We start from the raw sequence: 20,718 nt of genomic DNA on the forward strand, positions 1-20,718 counted from the left end.
CTTCCCTACAACTGAAAACCTTCCCTAACAAACATATTAGAAATACGAAAAGGGGGAAAGGGGAGCTGATGCACAAGGATAAATTTACTCTCAGCAATCAAAAAGTGAAACCACCAATATCAAATAAATGTGAAAACAATCTATAAAGTACTAGATCCCTACCCCTGTCCCCAGGGGCTCAAACCACCAGCAGAAGAGCAGGGACGTGCAAGGGGCAATTTCCATCTGAAGACACAGCAGGAGTGAGTCAGCCCCTGAGAAACAGAGGATGACAGACAGGCCTTCCAATCAGAGACAAAAAGGTATGGGGCTTATTCTAGGCACAGACGGGCTGAGGTGGAGGATTCAAGAAAAGGAAGGAAGCAAAGGCTAGCAGCAATATGCAAAGAACTTTCAACCACAACCTGGCCATTTCTGTGTAACTCACTCCTTAACTGTGAGCCACTCCAGACTTGCGGCAGAGAATCTGACCTGGATTAGAAAGCTTAATCCGCCAGCAGATTACCTTATGAAACCACAAAGCCTTGAATTTCTGTCCATGTATAATACCTCTAAGTAATAATCAATAGCTGACTTCTCCAAGCTTCCCTGGCCTTCCCAGCATTCTTAAAATGGATCTAATGGTAACAGGCCAAAAGCATGATCCCACCTGCATTTAACAACTTGCAGGTCCTACACAAGTAGAATCATCTCAGAATCATTTATAGCTATCCTTTCGAAAAGCAACCTGTGTGTACGGGGATCCGAAACATCATTTTGGGAAAATGAAAGCCCAAGACAGAAGAACCACTGCGAGTGGCTCACAATTAAGGAAACTTAACTTCATTAGCGGTTCAAGAAGAAAGGGAGTGGGGAGAGCAAAATACAATCTGTATTCTATCATGTCACTATGAGAGCGAGCCTACTAAAAGGCAGCACTGTGCAAGGCAGAGATATTGGCAGACATCAACAGCAGATGCCCATGTGGCCACAGAGCCTTTTGCACAGCGGAGACAGCAGCACATGCAGATCCGAATGACGCCCCCTGGGGAGAACTCTACCAATAAATGCTCAAACAGCACAAACGGTTTTCACCCAGCAAGTGAAAAAAAAGTGTACTTCTTATTATAGGGCTTTCTGCAATAATAAAGAAAATTAAATACTCTATCGTCAGGAGATCAGGTAAATAAATGAGAGTGAATATAAACAATGGAGCAGTCATTAAATGTAATGGGATCTGCACGCTTATTCAACAAGCAAATCCATCCAACTCACGGTTGGACCCCTGTGAGCAACTAGAGACTCTGCGAGGTTGTCCAGATGGGGACCTTCTGGAGCAGATCTCACTTGGTGGGTTCACACGACCAACCTTTCCACCAGCCGCTGAGCACTCACCTGCAGGCACCACCCAGAGACTCTAGCTTTCATGCGTAGGCGCAGGGGGCATCCAAAACTCCCTCTGGCATGTTTTTGGTTGGGTAACGTGTACTGGGCATTAGTTAAACAAGGCTTAGATGCTAAAGTGCAAAGATAAAAATGGAAGCGTAATCCTGTGCCTCCCAAAGGGAAGCCTGGGCAGGCAGAGGTCCCTCACTCCGCACCAAAACCAGGCAGCGAGTGCTCTGGGCAGCTAAAAAAAAGTGCCCACCACTACAAGGTATTTGGTTTGTCTATCAAAAATGTCCAACAACACTTAGCCCCTTTTAAGCCTCAGTTGCCCCATCTATTAAAAAAGCAAAGCTGAAAATGTGCATGAGTTACACACAGGAAGTGATTACCATAGAACTTGGCTCATGGAGCCCATGTTTGATCAATAGAAACCACAGGCAAGTGTCTAGTTTCCCGGGTCAAATCATGTAAGAAACAATCTGAAAACACCTGGGGGGAAGAAGGGGGGGGCGGGGCAGAAGGGGGGGCGGGGAGTATTTAGCAAGGTAAATTATAGTAGTAAACTTTCTACAAAAGCTAAGAAACAGTCCTCTCCTCTCTCTCCCCCCCCAAAAAAAAAGCTAAGAAACACCATTTAAAACAAAATAGTCAAGAACGTAATTAATTTAAGTTGTCTCAGGCCACGTGTTGTAAAAGAAATACTTATAGAAGCTAGCATGCATGAAAACACTCATGAACCGTTTCTGTGAGCTTACTATCACGTCCAATTTCGTGCCAAGCTTCCATGTGGATTAACCAACTTTCACAAAAATCCTAGACAGGTATCATTAGTGGCCACGTTTTACGCATGAGGAAACTGCTATCAACCAGTCAAGTCTGCCCAGAACTCATCCTACATCACCACACTATGTGTTGTGCCTGCTGAGTGCCATCACGTCAGTTCAGCGACCCCACGTCCAAGAGAAACATTGCTGCATCCTGCACCAGCCTCACAAACATTGCCAGGCTGAGCCCACTGTTGCGGCCTCGGTGTTACTTCATCTCCTTAAAGGTCTTCCTCCTTTTCACTCATCTTCCACTTTGTGAAACATAATGTTCTTTCCCAGAGTTCGGTCCCTCCTGACAACACACCCGAAGAACATGAGAGGAAGTTTCATCTTCCTTGCTTCTCTGAAGCACTCTGGCTATACTTCTTCCATGACAGACTTAGATTTGTCTGTCCTTCTAGCAGTGCTGAGCATATTCACTATTCGTTGCCAACATCATATTTCAAAGGCATCAGTCCCACTTCGTTCTTACCCACTGGCACACAGTTCAGTTTCCACAAGCGTATGAGGCCAACTGACGACACCACGGCTTGGGGCTGGCACACCTTTAGTTCTCAAAGGGACACTTTTGTTTCTGAGCACTTTAATCTCTTGCAGCAGATTTGCCCAATGAAACAGGTCAATTGATTCCTGGATGGCTGTTTCCATACGCAGCAGAATTGTATATCCAAGTCAGATGAAATCCCGACAACTTCAATCTTGTCTCCACTTATCATATTGTGGAGATGTCGGCTTTCCTTTGCTTTACATTCAGGTACAATTCATATGGAGGGCTGTATTTTTTTTTAATCTCTATCTGTAAAAGTTTCAAGTTTTCTTCACCTCCAGCAGTCAAAAGTGGACCATCTTTATCTTGCTGTCAGTTTTCCTCTGATCCTGATACTGTATTCTTTGTCTAGTCCAGCTTCTCAGATTTCTCGCTCAATCTACAGACTGACTATGGTGAAAACATATAACACTGGCACATGCCTTTCCTAATTTTAAATCACGCAGCATCCCCTTTGCTCTGTTTCAACAATTGCCTCTGCCTACAGAAAGGATCTGCATGAGCATAATTACGTGCTCTGGAACCCACAGTGAAAAGTGGGGTACATAATGGAACACTGAAGGGACTGCAATGAGTAAACTGAATCAGAGTGCATATGAATGGTCGAACATAAAACTATGATCTGCTATGTAAAATTTCACTTCACTTACAAAATTAAAAAATATATATATTCTGGAACTCCCATTCTTTGTGATGTTAACCATAATTTTTGCAAATTCCATTCCTCTTGTCACTCCTGACGTAGCAAACATTTTTGACTGTCCAATTCAAAATGGCCAACAGCAGTCTACTTCAACTCACTAATGCCTAGACTATCGATCCTTGTGAATTCCATTTTTGATGACTTCCAATTTTCCTAGACTCACGTTTCCTGTATTTCATGTTCCGCTTATTACTGGTTGTTCACTGCTTTCTTCTCACATGATTCATGCTCGCCAGTAAATGAAGGTTCCAAAAGCTTTGCTCCATCCACGTCATTTGGGTCAACCCTACTTGAGGAGGAAGCTCTTCCCTAGTGGCATCGAAGTGCTCATCTTCTGGCACTGCATCTCAATGTCCCACTACTATTCCCAAGTGGACTGCCGATTCTTTCTTCCGACTCTTAAGTTGGAAGAACTACTCCACTGAAACCTGTAGAACATGGGTACCCTGCTGGTTTGTGAAACACTGGTATCATAGCTTCTAGTGGATATTTTATATAGCTCAGTTTATTATTTCGGTTATTGTACTCTACAGCCCAATATAACAAGTGAGAAATCACAATAAAGATGAACCAAAGAAAAGCAGCTCAGCTTTGCAACGTAGTGTCTAAGTAAGAAAATGTAGTAACACATTTTATAAAGAATCCCACCAAAAATGGTTCAAGTCAGGGATGGCCACTGAAGCTGCCCTCACGATGCGCTGAGATGAGGCATCAGTGCCATTCCCCGCCTCAGCCCACCAGCACTCGGCACCCCCGAGGGTGCATGGTGAGCCCACCTCCTTCTCAACAGTCCTCCCAGGCTGCCCTCGTCTCCTTCTCCTTGCCTAAGAGATGACTCAAACCACAAGCTGACGGGTTGCAGAGACTAAATGTGTACTCAGGCTTTCAGGTCCCACGCCTCATCCTGGAGACAGCAGGACTGAGGACATTGATTCCAGAAGCAAACATGAAATGATACCCTGCCTCCCATTTCTAATAGCAAACCTGGTGACCAGGCAATGACCTTGCCCAACCCCACACCCTGATCCCACAGGGATAAGACAGATACCAATTACAGCCTTACCTTCCCTTTCAGTGTCTGCAAAGCATCCAGGTAGGCCGCCAGCATGGGCAAACTCAGAGTCTCTACCAGGGTGGTGTGTAGCCACTGGATCAGCTTAGTGTCCCAGTTCACACTTGCCAGGGCCTGTCGCACTCTCCTCGCACACTTGTCCACGGCAACGCGACGCAGCACTGGCTCATTGCAAGCCTGAAAGGTGTAAGTGGAAAAACTGATGAAAATGAAGTCCGCCGTGTCAGCGGTGGGAGGGAGATAACAAGGCAGTCAGAGACTGGAGCTTGAACTAGGAGGAGCATGGTCTCTAGCACCTTACCCCTTCATTGGCCAAGCGGGCAAGCCTGTCGGACTGCAAGGCTTTGAGAATCTTGTTGAAGAGCTTGTTCTGGGCCATTGTCCATCCAGTCCTGGGAAACAAATAACTCTCAAGAATTAAAGTCAAACCCTGAGGACACTCCTCATGCATGTGCTTTATATAAAGACTGCGCCAGATTTTATCTTCCTATTATAAGGGAACGTAATTGGGAGACAGCTTAGTCTAAGACTCTGTGAGGGTTTTGGAACCAATCCTACCAATGAAATCACCTCAGCATTGTAATAGCATACCTTTCTATTACTATATGTATCCCAACACATCAGGACCAGTCCCAAGTAAAATCGTTAGTCAAGCAGCACAAGTATGAAGAGAGACCGCGTACGGCACGCTGCCCAGATATGCTTGACAAGGTTTCTCTCTCACTCACACAGGCAGCAGAGGCAGCATGTACTTCACTACGAGCTCAGGCTTGAGCAAGAGGCCAATCTCAACTAGCTGTAACAACAAAAACCACCACCGCAAAAGAATGAATAAAGTGGCTACACTCCCAATCCCAACTCTAATCTCCCTCCCTTTCTCACAGATGATTGTCCTGCATTTCTCTTCTGCATACCACACAGTTTCTGTTCTCCAAGCTCGTGACACACACACACACACACACACACACACCGTGTTTACCGATGGCTGGGTGCACCCTCCAACTCGGCAGCAACTCCTGGCCGGAATTTGATACCGTTCCAGTGGTCTTACACCTAGCTCAGCGCACCCAGCACAGCTGCCTGGGGCTTACTTATCAAGCCTTATCCCCACCGCACCTGCCTGGCTCTGCTACCCTCCCTCTGCCCAGGAGCCCCCTACACATACTGACAGAAGTGCCCAATTCGTGTATGCTTACCAACTCTCCCTGACTACCCCCACCCCCCTAAATCTGGCTAAGTTATTTTTTAAAATGCAAATGGATGCTAGACTCATAGGAGAACCTCAAGTGGGAAGAAGGTGGCATTTCAAACCGGTAGAAACTCAGTGAGTGGGATGGAGACAAAGGGCGAGGCAAGCGGAGAAGAGAACATCCAAGTCCTGACACCTCACTCACGATGCCCAATAAATTGCAGATGGTGCAAAAAGTTGACCCAATAAAACTACTAACCCAAAAATACTGGGAGTGGGAAAAAGTGACTTTTAAAACTATCCCATGGAATGAGTGAGTCCTTTCTAAGTACTAAGTATGACCCAAAACTTAGAAGGGAAAAGAGGGATAAATGTAACTATATAAAATCTAACTTCAATAAAGGAAAACAAATTGCCATAAATAAAACTGACACACAATTGAAAATCAGTAAGGAAAAAATACTCAAAAACCAGTGGACAACGAATATGAAAAGTCAGTTCACAAAACCAGTGAAACTTTTAAGCTACCAAGTGGGTACAAATGAGCAAACCTAAGGATGCCTTGAATTGTGAGAGGGTGTGAAACCAGGTCCCTTCCTACTCTGTGCACTGGCAACATAAATTAACTTCTTTGCGAAGTTATTGGTGGCGCAGGGAATTACACACTGGGCTGTTAACTGCCAGGTCAGCAGTTTGACCCCATCAGTGGCTCTGAGAAGGAAAGATATGGCTTTCTGCTCCCACATAAATTCACAGCCTCAGAAACTCAAAGGGGCAGTTGTCTCCTGTCCTACTCGGCCACTAACACTCAATGGAGGTCAGAGGGTGAGTTACCTGGGTAATATCATCCAGATCATCCCGCAACACCAAGCCCTCCAGGTGCTCCCATTTCAGGGAGTTAACCACCAAAGATCCTTGCCAAGGCAGTTTCCAGCCTCATCACCCATGACTGTGCCCTCACATAACCCGTTCCTTCTAGAAACAAAGGCCTCCTCCCTCCCTCCTCATCTTCCAGCGGTGACCTTCTATCAAAGCGTTCTCCAACTCACCTGATTTAAATTCAGGACCTCACTGGATTATCTGGCCCCTTTCCAGCCCAACCACCCACCATCTTTACATTCTGTCCATCGACTGTTTAGTCTGTCTGTCTCTGCTGAATTATCTAGGGCAGATGGGTAGGAGTGTGTGTTGGTTTCTCATCACCGCTGTATCCCAGCATGTAGAACAGTGCCTGGCACAAGCGACGGGGCTAACAAATAGTTGGTAAATAAACAGATGGATGACTTGTGCACACAGTGGGTGCCACACTGGGTCCAGTACAGACAGAGCCGGGCCCAGACTCAGCCCATCACACAAGCACCACAGGCGAACACGGGCACTCTAAGGCAGACGTGACTGTCGCCCTAGTCCTTCCCCATCCCAGGCAGTCTAACTGCAGTGGCCCCTCCTGAGCCCCTCTAGCTTCTCTGGCTGCACAGTGGGCTCACACTGTGGCCGTCATCACCCCATCCCACCCCACAAGGGGGTCTCACTGCTAGAGGCCACTTCTCTGAGAACGCTGGCAACAGCCGACCAAGTAGCAGGAGGGGTTGTGCTCAGGGAAGACAATAACTCTTTACTTATTCATGCTGCACACTGATCTTAATGTCTTTGGAAAGAGTCATTACACTGTAAAGAGGAGGGAAATAACGGTCTCACTTCTGTAAAATAAAAAGCCCCGTCTCCTAAACGTCCTGCATTCACAAGTTACCAGTGTTGAACGGTCAAGGCATATACTAGCTAGAAGTTCAGCCTCAGGTTCAGCCCTGCAATGAAGGGCTGGCTGTTCGCCCAGAATCTTCTCATCTGGAAAATAAAGGCAAGGACTAGTTTGTCTCTCTGGTTTCTTCTGGCCTTAAAAAGTCACTCCATAAGGATTAGCTATGATTATTGAGGAGTCCCTGAGTGGTGCAAAAGGCTGAAGCACTTGCCTGCAAACTGAAAGCCTGCCATCCACTAAGACAGCTTCTCAGAAGAAAGGCCTGGCAAACTACTCTGGAAAATCAGCCACTGAAAATCCCACGGAGCCCAGTTCTCTCCTACAGACACGATCACCGTGAGCCAGTACGACACGACCACAATTCACTTGATGGCTATGGATGGAACCAAAGCCAATGTAACGAGAGCAACTGAAGTCCATTCCAGAAAGAGAAGGCAGCAACTCCCCCTCCCTCCTCTGCTGTCCTTGCCTCCTACTCTGCTCTTTCTGGGGGATGAGCTGCTCACCATAGGGCTGGCTGGGGCTGTCGGTTCCCATCAAGATTTACAGCCTTGGAAGGCCGACACAGGGTCACTAGGAGTTTCAAGTGACTTGATGGCAGTGAGTTTGGGTTTTCCGATTTTGTAGGGGGACCAGAAACAGGTTTCTTGGGATGTTGCTTTTTCTCATTTTCACCAAATTACTTTGACTTAATCCCTGGTACTGCAGCAGGCTAGAGTTGGTTTTTTCCAGGTCTCACACTCAAGGGACTTGAAATTTAGAGAGTAGGGAATGGAAACTTCAGCTCACCAGTGGGACTCAAATGGTCTTCTACTGTAACCTTATCTTGAGACCAGTCTGGTAAGGCTTGTGGCCTCATAAGCTTCAACCCACTGGTTCATAACCTCTTCTCTTTTTCTCTCACATTGTGAAATGCACATGACACTAATATGAGTAGGCTCCTGGTGTAAAAGAAATCTCAATTGGGTTTGAGAGTCTGGGGCAGGGGCAGGAGACAAACGGTACTGAGAAGATATTTGAAAACAAGCTCTGGAGTTACACGTATCTATTTCCACCCCAAGACAGCTTTTTGTTTTTAATAGCTGGTGAAGTTCTACCCTACTGGTGGACATTCAGCTTCTCTAATTTTAGATTGTATTGCTGGTATAAATAGAGTGCAGTAATCACCCCTTCTTGACCCACCCCACGCATACACACACACCTGTATAAATAAATACCCATGAAAGTAAGTACCCCATAGAAAAATCTCTAAAGTTGATGGAAACATAAGAAAAATCAAAAGCTAGCAGTGTTAAAAAATGTTCACTCTCCTGTTCTGTACGAATCATAAAAAGAACATGCAAATTATGAGTAGCATTACACTGCTCTCAAATAATATACAGAATTATATTACTTCCACCAATACTGGTTTATTAGTAACCAGGATGCAATGCAAAAAAATTGAATTTCATCATGTACAAACTCTTGAGCCTTCTGAAAACCAGAGAACAAGGTATAATTTATTTACAAGGCGCTGACAGCACTTCCAAAAGTAGCTTGTTCTTTCTTATCTAACATTTCCCCATTTGTTTTCCTTAATGTTTAACTCTTCTACCCAACACGAGCACAGCCAGGAAAGGTGAGCAACCCTGAGGGAGCGAGGAATAAAGTGATTTGGGAATCGCCATCACACACAGATGACAGCAGAAATCAACTAGGAAAACCACAGGGTTTTGAGTGTCCCATCTCAGAAAAAGTTCTTAGAATTATTGTTGGATAAGTTACAGTGATTCCAAGAACTGAAATACATTTCCTATGTTTTGTCAGCTTCATGAGAAGCTGGGAAGTTAAATGGGCAAAAAAAAAAAAAAAAAAAAAAAGATCTAACCCAAGACTAAGACACACAGTATTCCAAAGATATAATTAAGGAAAAATATAAAAACAGGAGACAGGATTTTAAGTACAAGTCTCAACGGTCACAGAGCTGATGGGAACTGTGGTGAGTCAGCTGCTTCCACCCCCCATCCCCCCTCTCCCCCATTTAAACCTATTCAATTATCTTGAGCACAAAAATGCCTTTTCTTCATTTCTGGGATGAGATCAGATAACCCTATGCTTTGCAAGCTCTGCCTGCCCTGATCTCTGGCTCCTCCTAGTCAAGGCGGCCAGGTTTTCACATTGGTCCTAGCAATGGTCTGATGCTGCTTCACCAGATACCAATTTAATATTAAAGCATCTAAAGGTTTATTTTCCTTTGTTTTTTTCTTAAACTAAGAATTTGGGAGAGACAACAGCCAAATGATTGGCTAACCCAATCTTTTCAGATTACTAAAAATTGCTTTGTTCAAACCCCAGGATTATGTAAGAAAGAAAAGCGACAGAAAATGAGAGGAAGGGAAACAAGTAAAAGATGCTGGACTCAGAATTGCCAACATCCAACCTAAGGTTTACACATCAACAGGTACGTACAAGACAGAGGTAAATCAGAAAAAGCTAAGAGAAGGAAAATCAATTTTTTTTTTGCTGGAATCAGAAGTTCTGATTTCTGAGATAAGGTGGTGTATTTTCCAACACAGGCTTCATTTACTTCAGTGCTGGAAATGCCCAGCAGCCCTTGTGAGCAACGCTGGAGAGCATGTGTGTGCAGGGCAGTTTAGTCCATGTCTCTCAGAAGCTGTGGGGCCATGGAAGGAGGATGTTTGACAAATATTTGGGGAGAACTGGTTCAACTTCTTTAGGACCTTATTACTGGGTCAGTAAATCCAGACCCTTTTCAAATATTACCAAATCACATGATGATGGTATGCTGACACAAGAACACGAACTAGACCTAAGTCAACCAGCTTTTTCTAACCAGGGCCAGACAACTCTATTAGGGTCTGCGGGCCTTATGGTCTCCACAGCTATTCAACTCTGTAGTTTTATTAGCAAAAAGCAGCCAAAGATAATATATAGGATGGGTGTGATGGTGTTCCTATAAAACTTTATTTATGGACACTGAAGTGTGAATTTTATGTGCCATGAAATAGTTTTTTAAATCATTTTATTGGGGGCTTGCACAACTCTTATCACAATCCATCCATCCATTGTGTCAAGCACATTTGTACATTTGTTGCCATCATCATGCTTGAAATATTTTCTTTCTACATAAGCCCTTGATATCAGCTCATTTTTCCCCCTCCCTCCCTCAAGAACCCTTGATAACTTATAAATTATTTTTATTTTGTCACGTCTTACATTGTCTGATGTCTCCCTTCACCTACTTTTCTGTTGTCCGTCCCCCAGGGAGAGGGTTATATGCAGATCCTTGTGATCGGTTCCCCCTTTCTCCCCCACCTTCCTCTTCCCCTCCTGGTATCGCTACTCTCATTATTGGTCCTGACGGGGAACTACTATTCTTTAACCTCTTTGCAATCCCTCAGAAAGGAAAAACACCTTTTAGCTTTCAGGGCATGCAAAATAGTCATCAGGATTGGGCTGCAGAACCAGTTTTCCTAATCCTGATAGAAACAATTAAATCAAGTAGAAAGAAATATTCAAACTATTTCATAAACTAACAGCAAAAGTTTGGGGAGGGGGATGCCCATTATAAATACACAAAAAGTTATCGTAAGGCATCTTCCACTGAAATAATTCAGGTGGCGAGAGAGCCCTAACAAAGGAAACTTAAGCTTCTGACCCCAAAGCTGAAGAGAGATCTGTAACTTCCCTCAGAAAGACAGAGATTTCTGGGGAGCTATACTAAAGGCCATGAAGTTCTTGATGTGGGGAACTGTAATTTCTCATGATTTTATGCAGAAAGGAAGCAACAATTTAACAATCACATTAAGGGAATGAATGGCAACAGGATGATTATAATTAAAGCAGAGGAAACTATAAGCTCCACACGGACTGCAGCTCTAGCATTTGAGGCTGCGGTCATAAATGATGACCTTTGACGTGGAGGCTGACAAGCACCGTCGAATCATGAAACGTGCTAGGTGCAAAAGGGGCCTTCCCCACGAGACGGTGTGTCAGCCTGTTGCTAATGAGTCAAGGGCGCCTCCAAAATCTTCTCAGACCCGAAAACACATAGAATCTGAGGGAAAGTGAGCTCTAATTAACCGTATCAACCTGTGGCAATGTCAGAACAGAAGGATGGAAGTCCCTATGGCGACTGGAGAGAGACAAGAATCTGTCAGCGTTTCTCTGCAGGACCGTGCAGGTGACACACTCTGGCCCACTGTGTGAGCCCATGGTGCCCAGAGGATGGTCTCTCTTCCACAGACCCTCCACTCGCCTACGTACTTCCAGAGGGCAATGGCCTCCCAGACCAGCCCCGTGTTCTCATTCACTTGACAGCGACAGCTATAAAGAAACTGGTGTCCCTGTGTATCATGCAGTGAAGCGCAAGCATGGGGGAATACTTTCTGAACACCTTCTGCCCGTGACTGCGAGGAAACCAGTAATAAAGCATCATGCTGCTCTCAAATACTGTTTCCAAAATTCCGACGACGTAGGACAAGACAAAGGATACTACAAAGAACAGAGAACTATACAAGGTCAACTTTTTACTGCAAAGGGTACAGGTTCAGACAGGGCTCCGCAGCCAGAGTTCCTGGCTTGAGCAAAGCCCTTCTCCGTGACATCCTAACCAAAGATTCTTACCCTCTTTGAGCTCAGTCTCTGCATCTGTAAATATGAAGGGGCTTCAACAAGTGTGTGGATATATAGCATCATCTTATAATTTCATTTTTGCAAGAACTAATCGAAGGAGGGGTCTGCCTCAGAGCATTATTAAGAGGACTAAAAGAAGAGGGTCCACTTAGCGCAAATCAGCACCTGGAAAACACTCAATAAATGGGAGTTATTACTGCCACTGCTATTATAATTATTAACTGCCAAAATGATAATCAAGCCTTTTGCTGAATTCATTGACTGTGCCACTGTTCCCTTAGCTGATCTTCATTCAGAGTCACTTTTCTTTGTATCTGATGCTCGGGAACTTCTTAGCACACTACATCACCCAACCAACTTCTGTATTACCACTTATGCTCAGGGGCCACTCCTACTAACTTGACCACACAGCGTTCCTGCTCATTCCCATTCCTCACTTCCAGCTAGGTTCTAACTCATGTCAATGCCTCAACCTTCTCATGACCTTTTTTTAAAAATTAGGATAACATACGTTTTATTTTATTTACTTTAATCATTTTATTGGGGACTCATATAACTCATCACAACTCATACATTCATCAATTGAATAAAGCACATTTGTACATTCGTTACCCTCATCATTCTCAAAACATGTGCTCTCCACAAAAGCCCCTGGCATCAGCTTATTTTGCCCCCTTCCTCCCCATTTCCCCCTCCCTCATGAGCCCTTGATAATTTATAAATTATTATTTTGTCATACCTTACACTGTTTGATGTCTCCCTTCACCCACTTTTCTATTGTCCATCCCCCAGGGAGGAAGTTATATGTAGATCCCTGTAACTGGTTCCCCCTTTCTACCCCACCTTCACTTTACCCTCCCAGTATTGCCACTCTCACCATTGGTCCTGAAGGGATCATCTGTCCTAGATTCCCTGTGTTTCCAGTTCCTATCTGTACCTCTGGTCTAGCCAGATTTGTAAGGTAGAATTGGGATCATGATAGTGGGTGGGGAGGAAGCATTTAAGAACTAGAGGACAGGTGTATGTTTCATCGTTGCCACACTGTACCCTGACTGGCTCATCTCCTCCCTGCGATCCTTCCGTAAGGGGATGTCCAGTTGCCTACAGATGGCTTTGAGTCCCCACTCCGCACTCCCCCTCATTCACAATGATTTGATTTTTTTTTTGTTCTTTGATGCCTGATACTTCATCCCTTCGACACCTCAAGACCACACAGGTTGGTATGTTTTTTCCATGTGGGCTTTGTTGCTTCCAAGCTAGCTGGCCACTTGCTTACCAGTAAGCCGTTAAGACCCCAGACACTATATCTTTTGATAGCCATCAGCTATCAGGCACCATCAGCTTTCTTCACCACATTTGCTTATGCACCGCTTTGTCTTCAGCGATCGTGTCAGGAAGGCAAGCATCATGGAATGCCAGTTTAATAGAACAAAGTATTCTTGCATTGAGGGAGTACTTGAGTGGAGGCCCAATGTCCATGTGCTACCTTAATACTAAACCTATAAATACATACACATAGATCTATTTCCCCACCCTCATATATAAATATGTTTACATATGTACATGCCTTTATCTAGACCTCTAAAAATGCCCTTTGCCTCCCTGGTCTTTCCTTTTGTCCCACTACCATGCTCAGCCTCCATCTGGATCTCACTAAATCCTTTTGGTTGCATTACCCTTGATCACGCCCTACAGATCTCTTAAGCCCTCTCACCACCAGTGTGGATCATAATCTCTCACTCCTCAGGTTGCTTATACAGCAATAGCACTCTAGTTTCATGGCAAGTTTACCGAGTCTCAACTCTTGATATTTAGCATCCCCACGCACAGGGTAGAAATAAATAACAACAACAACACCAAGAACCCACTGCCATCAAGTTGATTCCAACTCATAGTAACCCTAAAGGACAGAGTAGAACTACTCCCTGAGATGCCCAAGGTTGTAAATCTGTACAGGTACCAGCAGCCTCACCTTTCTGAGTAGGACAGCTGGTGGGTGGGAGCCAGGGCCTAACGCACCTCACCACCAAGGCTCCTGCATGAGCCAGCAGCTAAAGGGAAACGCCGAACAAAATGACATGCCATACCTGTCACACCAATTCAAAAGATGACAGTGAAAAAGACTGGTGTGGGCAAAGCTCTGCTGACCTAGAACCCTCACACTGCTGGTGGGGACAGAAGTGGTGCTGGCATCACTCCTAGGTACATATAGCCAAGAGAAATGATGGCATGCGTTCATCAATATTCAAAGCAGCATTACTGTGGAGAGCCGAAAGGTAAAAACAACCCAAATGGCCATCCACTGATAAATGGAAAAAGAGAATGTGGTACAGTAAAACTTGCAAAAGACAAACCAGATACGGGGAAAACCTGTTAAAGAAGGAAAACTCAAATATTCCTGGACGGTGCCCAGTTACAGGTAATAACACTGGCAGTCAGTCTGTAGAGATCCTATTCCCACGGTTTTCACTGAATAGCTATGCAATCGAGGATGATCTGCTAATAAACAGGAATGAAGTGCTGATTGATGCTACCACCTGGCTACACCTTGAAAGCAGCGTTAAAGACAGTTGCAAAAAGGCTACATCCGATTCCACTTATAAGAAACGTAGCCAACTAGGCCACCAGGGCTCTTTATGAAATGTCCAGAATAGATCAATCTATAGAAAAAAAAGGAGAAGGGTATTGCGTGGGACTGGGGCAGATGGAGGAAATGGGAGTAGCTGATGAGTCGAGGGTTTCTTTTGGAGGTAAATAAAAGTATTAAACTGGTTATAGAAATCATTGTAAACTGGAAATAGGTTACAAACCATTGAATTATATGTTAAAGAAGTGAACTGCATACAAAAAACTTTAACATAATAGACAGGCAGGCAAATAAATCAATGTTTGCCACAACGACAACAAAAAATGACCAGGAGAAAAAGGCTGAACTCCTTGGGGACAGCAGTCAGCTCGAGAACAAACCTAGACAACCCACTAATGAAATGGAACATTCAGTCTCCACTCAAAGCCACTGGTTATAAATCTTTCTTTAAAAGTACACACCTTTTAGCTTTTCCTGTAACTCCAAAACATCTTCACTACTCAAGGTTATACAGCATAAAAACAACATCTTACAAATGTGCACATATCTAATGTTTGGGGTGTTTTTTTGGGTCTAGGTGACCCTTACATTATAACCTACACTATCTACAGAAGCTCTGAGCTCGTCAAATCTACCAAATATCATTCACTAATTTACTCAACAAGTATTGTCATATGTCTCTGATGTGCCAGGTAGTGTCCTAGATGGCCAGTGTACAAAGAGGGCTGGGACACAAGCTCTGCCCAGAGCTACACTTGAAGTTAGAATACACCAATCTGCATGACTACAAACAAAATAAGCTCCTAATAAATGTGCTTGAAGAAAGATGCTCATAGAAAATAATTGTAAGGCACTGCCATTAACCCGAAGGTGTCCTCCTGAGCCACCTACCTGTTGACATGCTCCTCCCAGTCCTCCGGTGGGGGTGGGGCATCTGCGTCGGTCCTGGCGAAGATGACATGCCGTTCACACTCGTTCATCACGCTGCGTGCCTTCTGATTGTCATAGAGTGGCACGGGAGTGGATGTGACCGTCTCTACATCTATTGGGACTTCTGATTCACTGTAAATAGGTGAGGAAATAGGACCAGGCCACGCATACTTCATGCAACACAGGTGTCTAATAATCATCTGGTTGCCAAAAAAACAGCTTTTAATACATCTTAAATTTTGCATAAGCACATTATACCCCCGAGAAGATTCTAACCAACCTTCTTCCCCACATTTGCCTAGACCTCTACCTTCTCTGACATGATGCTGGTATGTGCTGGATAAATCGTTATTTAAAATGAGTCTAATCAAAATACAACAGAATTTTTTTTAAGACATTAAATTCCAAAAGCAAATCGTTGTCTAGACCTAGGCTGTCCAATATAGTAGCTATTAGCCACAAGTGACTTTTTTTAACTTTTTATTATGATTTAAAACGTTTACAGTGAATTGGTTTTCCATTCAACAATTCATACATTGATTTCAGTCCCCCAGATCCAGCACTCTTCCCACTTCCGCCCTCCCTGTGTTTTACCATTATTATTCATCCTTCTTTCTTGTCCCTTCCTGCTTTCCAGAGTTTTATCTCTTGGCAAATGCTGTCCTTTTGGTTTTGTACAGTTGATTGTTCTAAGGAGTGTGTACCTCTCGGATGTGATTCTTCCCCTCTACGCCTGTGTACTGTTTGGCTGAGAGCTGAGTCATAGGGGTGAGTTCAGTTCCAGGTGTGAAGAGGGCTAAGGGCCATAGTCTTGGGAGTCCACCAGTCTCCATCAGACCAGCAAGCCTGGTCTATTTACTGATTTGGAGTTTTGTCCCACTTTGTTCTCCCACTCTATTCAGGACCCTCTTTTGTGATCCCTTTCAGGGTAGTTAGCAGTGGTAGCTGGGCACCATCTAGTTCTTCTGGTCTCAGGGTCGTGGAGGCCGAGGTTCGCTGTGGTCCATTCGTCCTCTGGACTAACTGTCCCATACGTCTTCTATTTTCTTCACTCTTCTTTGCTATGGCCGGGGAGAGACCAATAGTTGCACCTTAGATGGCTACTCACCAAAGTGGATGTAGAACATTGTCTTTGTGGACTCTATTATGCCAATTGACCTTGATGTCACCCTCGACTATGGTCCTACGCCTCCAGGCCTAGCCACTCATTCCCTCTACGTGTCTGGTTATGGCTAAGAGGCTTACATGCCTTTGCCCCTGTTTGCTCCATTATATACATGGTTATATTGCAGCACAGACAAATACTTATGTGAAAATATCGTCTGTTGGCTAAACCTGTAAATGGTCTTCAAGCATGACTATTTAGAGTGACCACTTACAAGTAAATTTAAATCGGTAAAAATTCCATTTAGTTTAAAATTCAGGTCCTCAGCCACACTAGTCATATTTCAACTGCCCGATGGCCACACATGGCTAATGGCTACCATACTGAACAGCTCAGATATAGAACATTTACATCACTGCAGAATTCTGTTGGACATGACTGGTCTACTAGAGCTTTAAAGTATTCACACAAACTTTCCATTTCATTAACACTAAGCTTGTAAATTAACTGTAAGCTCATAAAAGCCTGTAACTGTCTAAGACAGATCACATGGAATCCAGATTCCTTCACTACTTAACTCATTTTGCATGGAGCCTACAACAAAAACAAACATGAATGGACATTTGAAGGATTTTTCACAGTTTAAAAGGGTGCTAATGAAATCCTACTGTCACAAAGGAGGGTCCTTCCCCAGCTCATGAGTCACCACACCAACCTGGTCACTGTTCCCAAAATACCACTCCAAATTGGCCCATGGTTGTCTACCATACATCATTCCAACATTCTGACCTCGATGATCTTACGGCCACCAGTCCAATGCCTGGAATAATTACATCATTGTGAAATGAAGTGAAATAATGGGCAGCTAGGCTTGGTGGTGGATGAAAGAGCTGATTATTTTCTCTACGCCAGACATTAGGCTAAGCACTTTGAAATACAGGCCTACAAGTGAACGCTTATCTCACCATCCCAAACCTATCATGCCTCAATCTTCCCCAACTCAGGACACCACCACTCAAGCCAGAAATTGAAGTCAGCCTCATTTCACCGTGCCCTGTAAACTCGGCCCTTCTTTCTAATTCACCACAGCACATCCCGTGGGTTCAACTCAAGGCCATTCATTTTCCTCCATTTGCACTGCTCCCACCATCTCTACCCGGGACCACAGCAAAGCCTGGAGACTGGGCTTCTGGATTCTCTTCTTGCACTCCTATAATCTACTTAACAAAACTCTACAGGGATCTTTTAAAAATATAAATCAGACCATGAGTTTAAAATCCTTAAATAACTTCTTACCACTCTTAGAACCAAATTCCTACAAGAGGCAGCTCTGCACGTCTCCCCTGCCCCCACTGCCACCACACTCCAGCCACACTGGCCTTCAACAACTCCTGGAACACGCCAAGCTCCCACTCCCACATGCCTCTCGACTGAGGAAGGACCTCCTTTCAGAAACGAGGTTCAATTTCTAAGTACTGCAACGTCCAAGCCCAGAGAGTCTCACTTGTAAGAAAAGGTCCTATGAGATACGGACACAGGAATTTGGATATCCACAAGAACAATGAGCTACATAGCTAAGAGAAAAATATTTCATGTTGTTTAAAGGAGCTTTACGGCTGTGCCTGAGTCGAGAAGCATCGTCACTAAGCTAAGATTAGTAAGGGTACAGTACAGACACAGTGGCCTGTACAAAGCAGTTACCCTAATGCCGCCCCCACTGGGAAAGCAAAGAAAAAGCATTCTTCTATGTGTGTTTAGAGCACAGACACACCAAGACCCCTCTAGCTTATTAAGCTTACATAGAGGGGTGGGGGTGAGGGGGCGCTAAAGAAGCAGAGTACACCATCTCTAACCACCACGAAACCCAAAAGCATTAGCTTGAGGAAAGATTAAATATTGGGTCAGATTTTAAAAGCAAACATTAGCTCTTTATCCCCCCTTTAGAAATTATGAGTAAGGGCACGATTTGGTCATCAAAGCAGAACTAAATAAACCTTAAAATATTGAAGCTCAAAGGAAGGGCTAAATAAGTTTCATCCAGCCAGGGGTGATTATATCCCATATCAAGGAGAAAAACTATGAAAAGCCCTTCCTCTGTCATGTAGGCCATCTGAAAATATAAATAGACCTAAGAAGGGTTTAGATTAAACCCATGGGTGGCCTTCTGCAACAGGCTTCTACACGCGAGGGTGATGTCTTGGGGATTTGCTCTTAATCATGTGCATGGGAAGCCAGGAAAAGCCAAATGCACTGCCAGAGAAAGGCTGTGGTACTGTTGCAAACAGAACCAATCAGCACAGTAGCCCCTGGTTCCCAAACTCATTTGGTCTGCCACCTCTTTTCAGGGGGGGGAAAGATTACTCAGCGTCCCCTTGGCAATCGAAACCTCTGTCCTATAGCCCAGGACCCAGGACCAAGTGTGGGTCTCTGCTTTTGCAGCCCCTCCGCATCATCCCAGCGGCTCTGGGCACGCAGTGTGGCCCACGGTGAGAACCAACCCTACACTAGATTAAACGCGCAAAAGGAGCCTCCTCCTGGGTGAGTTTTTTAAATGGACTCCGTTTTGCTTTTTTCTTCACCAGTTAAATAACCCTCTTTAATTCCTTCACTCCGGGTCAAGTCCTATTATCTAAAGGGCGCCGGCGTTTGGTTTGCCTGTGACCATCTTTGCTTACTTAGCTCCCAACACCCTGGTATGCAGAGGTCCCCATTTGGGCCTGACAGCCCTGTGCTGCTGAAGAGAGATGCAGGAGTGACACATCCAGGGGGACCCATTCCATCACCCTCCGGCCTCCCCAGCGGATCCTCTCGGATCCCCCACCTTCTGATCACTGCTAGGGCCCTGAAGCCCCTGACAAGAGTTGCTCAAACTCACATGGTACTTTCGTGTTGTCTCCGGGGAGTAACAAAGAGCATGCGGGTGGGGCGGGCACTACTGGCGTCTGGGTGGGCACTCCAGGGCTTGGCATAGCTGTGATCCAGAAACACCAGGTCCAGCTCTCTTTCGTGCACTGAAAGCTGGAAGAGCAGCGAGGTGCCCATGCGCCGTGCGGATGTCTGGAAGTCCCTCTCCCCACCCCGGTGGGCCATGTCAGTAGAGGGACAGCAATTCAGTGCTTGGGTCGCTGCATGGTAAGTCACCTGCAGTGAAAAGTTGCGGTTGAAGTTAATCCACATCTTACACATTTCTCCCGGGCCTGAAACCTCCAATACCTTTCTTACTTGTGTGACCTTCTAGCGCTCTGGAGTAGCCGCTAGACAGTAAACCCCGGGCCCACCAGGAAGGCCTTTTGTGGCTGCGCGCCACGCACCCCGTCCACCAGCACCCCACCCCGCAAGGGCTCAAATCGCCACAAATCGCGCTATCTGGAAAGCTGACTCACTCCATTGTTACAAGAAACCTCGCTCGGGCAGTCACTGGCCTTGCCTGCCTATCGTCACCCTTAACCCACGGGGGTGGGCAGCGTTTTGGGAACAAAAGAAAATCACAAATTTCAGTGTCGCAGAGGTTAAGGGTCTGGCCAGTCCCAGCCGCCAGTCCTCGGGGCCCTCACACCGGCTGGAGGGGCGTCCGCCTCGAGGACGCTACTCCCCGCACGGGCTCGAGGCCACGGCGGTATCTTAAAAGTTCTGCAACTACACCGCAGATAGCTGAAGTTGACCCGCACAGAAATGGGGGGTCTACCCGGAAGCCCGCACAGGACAACCTCTCCCCAGGGTCCCGCGGCTGGTGGTAGTGCCCGGCAAACGGCCTAGTCCCCCCGGCCCCTCAGGGGGTTCTCGACGCCGAACCGCAAAAGGGTCCGGCCGGCCGCCGGGCCGAGCTTATATCCTAACTCGCGTTTTACAGGCCACGCAGCCGACTGGGGGGCGGGGGGGCCATAAAGCGGCTTGGTCAAGGTCACCGCGAGTTCACCACGAGGAGGGGCCGCCCGGAACCCGCCTCACGCTCCCCGGGGCCAGACTCTTCGCCCGCGTCACCGCGGCCCAGGCGCA

At 45.5% G+C, this 20,718-nt stretch overlaps 1 protein-coding gene across 8 annotated transcripts in view; it reads right to left on the reverse strand.

Moving 5' to 3' along the window:
* The window catches only part of KANSL3 (KAT8 regulatory NSL complex subunit 3), a 41,671-nt gene that overhangs the window by 20,714 nt on the left and 239 nt on the right, over nt 1-20,718 (reverse strand). For 5 of the 8 annotated variants that reach the window (XM_075563177.1, XM_075563176.1, XM_075563172.1 and 2 more), the window contains exons 2-5: nt 19,598-19,863; nt 15,579-15,749; nt 4,819-4,909; nt 4,509-4,694 (exon numbers count right to left, since the gene is read on the reverse strand). In XM_075563177.1, the coding sequence (XP_075419292.1) occupies nt 4,509-4,694; nt 4,819-4,909; nt 15,579-15,749; nt 19,598-19,812 (663 nt within the window). In that variant the 5' untranslated portion in view covers nt 19,813-19,863. Of the gene's footprint in view, nt 1-4,508; nt 4,695-4,818; nt 4,910-15,578; nt 15,750-16,211; nt 16,670-19,597; nt 19,864-20,407; nt 20,717-20,718 lie in introns of those variants that run through there. The other 3 variants (XM_075563175.1, XM_075563179.1, XM_075563178.1) reach the window with 3 other exon arrangements.

Source organism: Tenrec ecaudatus, chromosome 11 (assembly GCF_050624435.1).
Source record: "Tenrec ecaudatus isolate mTenEca1 chromosome 11, mTenEca1.hap1, whole genome shotgun sequence".
Taxonomy (NCBI): Eukaryota; Metazoa; Chordata; class Mammalia; order Afrosoricida; family Tenrecidae; genus Tenrec; species Tenrec ecaudatus.